This window comes from Geospiza fortis, unplaced genomic scaffold (genome assembly GCF_000277835.1).
Source record: "Geospiza fortis unplaced genomic scaffold, GeoFor_1.0 scaffold78, whole genome shotgun sequence".
Lineage (NCBI taxonomy): Eukaryota > Metazoa > Chordata > Aves > Passeriformes > Thraupidae > Geospiza > Geospiza fortis.
Window position 1 is genome coordinate 1,018,195 of NW_005054339.1, and position 6,297 is coordinate 1,024,491.

A 6,297-nucleotide genomic window follows, 5' to 3' on the forward strand; every position below is an offset into this window, starting at 1 on the left:
CAGGCTGTGCTGCACACAGCCATGAGATGCAGTGAGGGGTGAAGATGCCACAAAGCACAGTAGAGTCCAAGGATAATTTGTTACTGCTAAACAGCAGACAAGACCAGGATCCCAGCAATACAAAGGGCTTGTGAGAAAAACAGATAAGCCCAGATATTGCTGACCCTTCTCTTTAATATGACAGGCAGGTGAGACTTCCAGCTTATGAGACTGTCAGGATAAGAGGGAATCAAAAATACCCACTTTCAGGACACTGATTTGAGCCCAGCAGCTTTTGATCAATGACTTATACGAAATAAATTGTTGACCTTGATTTAAGTGGTGGCTGGCAAATTCTCACATCCCAAAAAAGCTAGCATGAAAACTTGCCATCCTTGCTGGCTGGATCACCAAGGAGGGCAAAGACTGAATAAATTCTTAAGAGAGTTTGCCAGAGTTTGCTTGCATTGGAGCTGTCCAGGCTGTCTCCTTTCTCGGGATTAGAGACTTCTGTTTCAAGAGGGTTTAATATCAGCATTCACTAGCACTAGCTGGATTTTGAAAGAAGGTTTTTAGTAGTCATTTGCTTTTTGTAGCACAGAGGTTGCTGGCTGGTGTCTGAGTTCCCAGTCGTTCTCTGTAGCACCTTACAAAAAATTGATTTAAATTGTAGAAGAAAGGGAAACAAAAGCTCAGACAGATTTTTAGAAATAGTCTCTTTGTAAGCACTGCAGCACTGCACACCACCATGCTCCCACTCATCAGCACCAGGGAGGATTTTTACCTTCCTCTGATACTTCAGCCCACTCAGGGTTGGGAAATCCATATTGCCCCATCCGAATTCTTCTCTTCATCCCTGGAGAAATGGCTTGACCGGTGTTGGAGTAGAATGGAGGGAACCCACACAGGCTGTAAGAGTGGACAAAAGAATTTTCATAACTGAGTCCTTTCACCTCTTAAAAAGTTTTATTCAAGCTTATATTTTACTGCAGGCTGCAGGAGCCCAGTGAACAATTACTTGTGAGCGCAGATTTAACAAGTTCCTTCCCAAATACTTACAGAATGTATGTGATGACACCCAATGACCACATGTCACATGATTTGTCATACTTCTCAGGACCAAGGACTTCTGGGGCTGGGGAAGATTAAAACCACAAGTAAACAGAGTACCAGGTATTTCTCTTCATCTCCATTATTTTGCAAGTAGCTGCACACTTCAACAACAGCTATCAGAGGCATTAAAAAACCACAACTCACTGCAGGAACTGGGTAGCACTTTCAATTGACAAGTTCTTAAAGGCATTTAAAGTAACTTTAAAAAGGAGGAACAGAGCTGGAAAAATGCCCTACTCCTCACCTTGGTGTCTCTCTGCTCAAGGGAGTACTAAGATTACCAAAAAGCAGAAGGAGCTACAGCTAAATGTGTGCAGGGAGACACTGCACTGAAAGAAGCAGGAGCATATGTTCCAGCAATCAGAATAGAAAGGCCCTACTGGAGCTGTGATAAAATTTTGAATGATACCTGGGTGGTGTGTTTAGCTTCAGCAGTTACAGGGCACTGTATTTTTCTTTGGCCTCCAGAGCATTATATTTTTTCCACTAAGTAACAAAATTAGACAGAGATACATTTAGAGGGGATTTTTTTGTCCCCTGGGGCAGGTAAACTGCCAGGGAGCTTGATTTTGTAAGGAAAATTATTCTTTAAACATATGAGCAATCATGCTGGTTTATAAAAAGGTGTTGAGAAGGGAAATGTCAGCTTGTTTATACACAAATATAAAGGCATAAAAACATACGTGTGTAAACTCCTTAACATTTTATCACTAAATCCAGCTCACAAAAATACAGAAGAAAGCATCAAAAAAGAGTATTGCTAATGTGATTATCTGCTCCCAGTGAATAAGTCTCTTTCAATACAGAAAACTATACAAACTTTTATCAGAGAAGTAATTTTTCAAACAAATTAAGTCCTTTTTCCAGCAAAGAAATTCCAAGCATGGACTGCCCCAGTCAAACCATGCGATGAATGATTATTAAGTCAAGACTAAAATGAGTGCATGAAGGACAGTCTGCTGTGGCATTCAATACACAGTGTTTCAACTTTGGACAAAATGAAGGAAAAATTCTGCTGAGATTAAGTCATGTTGGTTCTTTATTGATAATTCCTCAATTTGCCAGCTTTAAAGAAGTTTTACAGCTGAGGCAATATTCTTCTCTCTTATTGTTTTAATTTAAGTTATGGGAAGTTTACCACAGAAATACCCAAATATCATGAAGCTCATTCAAATTATGGCTTTTATTGCATCATTCAGAGGAAACATCAGGATGGCTTCAAGTGTAATCAAAAGGAATTCCCTCTCTCTCCTTCTATATCCTCATTTGTGTCTCCTGTGAAGGCTTTTTCCTCTGCCACCAAGGCAGAAAGCAGGAGCACTGAACTGTACTGGAACCAGACTTTAGGTTTGGATTGGATCCCAGCTTAAATCCTGGAGGCTAACACTTCACATTACACCCAGAATAGAAGATTTCCCACCCACTGCAAGGGAAGGAATGACAGAAACACAGAAGAAATGTGCCTTGGATAACTCACCCACATAATAAGGAGTGTAACAGGGGGTCTGCAGTGCATTTACAGTGGTTTCTTTGGCAAAGCCGAAGTCTGTGAGTTTGAGCACAGTATCTTTGTCTTTAGATGTGTAAAGCAGGTTTTCAGGCTGGAAGGCCACCAAAGGAGGACAAACAGGACAATGAAGAGATGTCTCTAATGAGCTGACAGGTCAAACCCACCACCACCATTTAGGTCTTACTTCTGTCACAACCCCACCAAACACACAGAAAATTCCCTCCCAACAGGCAGCACCTCTCCTCAGACTAAGCATCATCATCCTTCTTAGCGAGGTTATTTGGGAGAGAAATTCACAAAACCCTGTCCAATGGGCATCCAGTCTGGCTTGTTGAACCTCTCCCAGTTCCCTGCACTTCCTGGGACTGATCTGTGTGGTGACAGCAGCTGATCTGACATCACACTGTGCCTCAAGCACCTCAGGGGCAGGGCAAGGGAAATCCTCAGCCAAAGCCCCCACGAGCAACTGACACAGCTCCATCAAAATTAACTGATACAGACACAGTCCCTTTGCTGCTGCCCCTCCTCTGTCTCCTGAAACCTGAGCTCATTCCACTCTTGCTCCACACTCCATACAGGCAGAAGTGGCATAGAGGGAAATACAAGCTCCTGTGCCCAAGAACAGGGACAACAGGGAATTTCCATTATCTCCAATTAGTTCAACTCATTTCCCAGTTTACCCCCCGGTGACACCATGATGTGTCAGCTCTCCCTCCAGCTAAACACACAAACATCTGTAGAAAATCCACCAGCTCAGAGCTGTGGAATTGATCTGATGTCTCAGTCTATCATTACAAGCCCTGCTGTCCTGCACATTCCATCCCCTGCTCTGTCCCTGCACTGGAAATGCCAGGGTGCAGCAAGCTTGGCTTTGCTTGTGCTGTGCACTTCAGAGCATGAACACAAAATACAGCTCTACACAAAATACAGCCCGACACAAAACTCTGGCAAACCCCTACAATGAGATTGGGATTCAAACTTTACCTCATTAAACATTGGCAGTAACTGAGATCTCCCTATTTTCCCAAATATTCACACTCTAATTGAAGTGGGTTGAATGCATGAAATTGATACTATTCCTCCCAGAAGTTTCCCCTTTTTCTGAAGGGAGTTTTGCTGTTTGGGGTTTTTGTGGGGTTTTTTTTCGGTTTGGGTTTTTTTTTAATACAAATATGATGCTGAAAGCAACTAATAACTGGCAAAGACTGTACATAGAGGCATTTATAAGTTACAGGTTCACTTGAAGGAGTGCTATTTTCTTGCTAATTAATGGATTGCAAGTGGGCAGTACCTCTTTAACTAAGCATCTGACTATCATGAGATTTTTCTGCATTCCGTACACAACTGGAAGGCATTAGCACACATGAATATTCCAACCTTGGACTAGTTGCAAACTAGTGAGCAAATCCTTTCTCCCACTGGCAGAGGAACAGGGACACTTTGGCCATCTGACTGCACTCCCAGCTCTGTTAAAATCCCTGCTGCCCAGGTTTCTTCCTGCCATAAGCTCTATTCCCCAGCCCACACACCTTGGGGCTCACCTTGACGTCTCTGTGTGCAATGTTCATGGAGTGCAGGTACTGGATGGCTGTCCCAATGTCTCTCATTATTTCAGAGGCCTCTATAAATACAATTTTAGAGAAAGGTCACATTAACATTCCCACTGGAATTCAGGGACATGCTTGGGAATGCTTATGGCTTACAAACAGCTTGCTGGAACATGGGGCAAGCGTCAGGACTAGAGAAACCCTAAAATTAGCCCTAACAGCTGTGTTTTGGGTTTGCAGGCACCAAACCCCGACTGCCTGGCTGCTCAGTCTCCTCCTGAACAGGCACTGCAGCCCAACTCAGACTCCTCAGGAGCTTGGAAATTCGTGCTTTAATCTGCTCACCAAAAAAAGCAGGAAGAGCAGAGCAGGTACACAAGCAGCAACTGTTAAAAAAAGGAGCCCCAACAAGAACCTATCTCTGACTGTCCAGGACATGTCCTTGGTTGTTTGAGACAGGAATTTAACTTTCAGCTTCTAGTTCAGGGGGATGATCTATCAGATTTTCTAAAAATAGAGCAACATAATATAATAATTTTAGGATAGTCACATCTTAATTCCTCACTGTCTTTAGAAGTTTTTCATCAAGAGGAACAAAATCAACAGTTCTATTAATCAAAGGCCAAACTGTCACCTTTGAAATAAAATGTTTGAAGAATTTAACATAGCCCAGTGGGAAATTCTAGTGGTGGAATTACCTTGCAACAGCAGTGCTCTGGGAGTCTGGAAGGGTTCAGTTACACAGGGAGGGGTTTCAGAGCAGCAATGACATTCCCATGTGAGCATTATATCACATCTCCATTGATAGGGAAACAACAGAAACTTCAACCTGATCCTCTGGGCTCTGCATAGGCAGAACTTGTACTGCAATCTGGAATCCTTTTCACATGGCCTGAGAGTGAAACTATACCATCTCAGACAAGGACAATCAGAATGCAGAAACACTCCTGTTCTTTGGGGAAAGCCTTGTACAACCTCCTCCCTCCTGGTCCTAATGGGAAGCTGTGGTATATAAACAGGCAGTGAACCTGGGGAATCCAGTGGCACAGGGCTCATTTACCTCAGGAAAGAATGAAGGTGATCTTTTTGTTTAACCAGGTGATTTCTGAGTAAGTATTTATGTTATACAATGCAGAAAAGTAATGTTTTTAGTAGAGTGCAGTTGCTAAAATTCATGGAATCAGTTTTCTCCCTGGAATTTGTATTTTAGAGAAGAACAAATGAAGGTTCTAAAAATGCTCATTTTCCCTGCACAAATCTCTTATAGGACTAGAAAGGATTCATCCCAGGCTAGGAAACACACAAGAAGAAAACAGACTGGCTTCTACACCAGACCTGCAAAATAAGTCACAGTAATTTACAAGATTGAGTGTGTATTTTTCTGCTTCTAATCATTTTGTCAGGCCAATAGTTACAAACACTATCACCTTACAAACATTAATGGTTTCACTCGGAGCAGAAATGAGCTCTTGTCTGCTGTGAGAGGGCAAGAAGAACCATGGTCAATGGGACCTGTGGTTCTCTGTCAATAATAAATAGCAAAGACAATAAAAATGGCAAGACCAGTCTAGTGCAAGCTCTGTCCCTGCCTCAAGCTTTACCCTTGCTTATTCCCCCCTACAGACAGGCAGGTTTGTTTACAGTGTGGTTAATAACACTTCCTTTCAAGTAGTGCTTTAAAACCCTTGAACAGGAGATGTTTCATCAGATGTGATTTGCTCATTAGACTCATGACCCAGTGATGCTGCTTGAGGGACAGCCAGAGAGAGATCCCAGCAGGAGCTGCACTGATCATGGCAGAGGTGCTCTGGCACAGGACCAGGGATCAGAGGAACAGACACTCTTAGGGTACAGAAACGAAAAAGCTGAGCAGATTTGTAGAAAGATTTTTCTCTAAACCTTCCACATTTTGCCTGAACTTGGCCAATTCTCATAATTCCTGGTTCTTGGGAACTTTTCAAAATCACTCTTAACACACAGTGGGATAAATAACAATAATAATAACAACAAACACCACCATAGATAAAGTCAAAGAAAAATTCCTAAAGGGAAACAGAGGACAGAGAAATGGAGAAGAAATAAAAAATCTTTCACAAACTTTAATTTTAAACTTGCAATGTTTTACCTCTCTCAGTGAAAGCTTGGAGT

At 42.3% G+C, this 6,297-nt stretch overlaps 1 protein-coding gene across 1 annotated transcript in view; it reads right to left on the reverse strand.

The window, feature by feature from the left end:
* The window catches only part of MAPKAPK3 (MAPK activated protein kinase 3), a 46,727-nt gene that overhangs the window by 6,474 nt on the left and 33,956 nt on the right, over positions 1-6,297 (reverse strand). The window contains exons 4-8 of the mRNA XM_031058229.1: positions 6,275-6,294; positions 4,144-4,223; positions 2,570-2,693; positions 1,039-1,114; positions 764-888 (exon numbers count right to left, since the gene is read on the reverse strand). Coding sequence (XP_030914089.1) covers positions 764-888; positions 1,039-1,114; positions 2,570-2,693; positions 4,144-4,223; positions 6,275-6,294 — 425 coding nt within the window. The remainder of the gene's footprint in view (positions 1-763; positions 889-1,038; positions 1,115-2,569; positions 2,694-4,143; positions 4,224-6,274; positions 6,295-6,297) is intronic.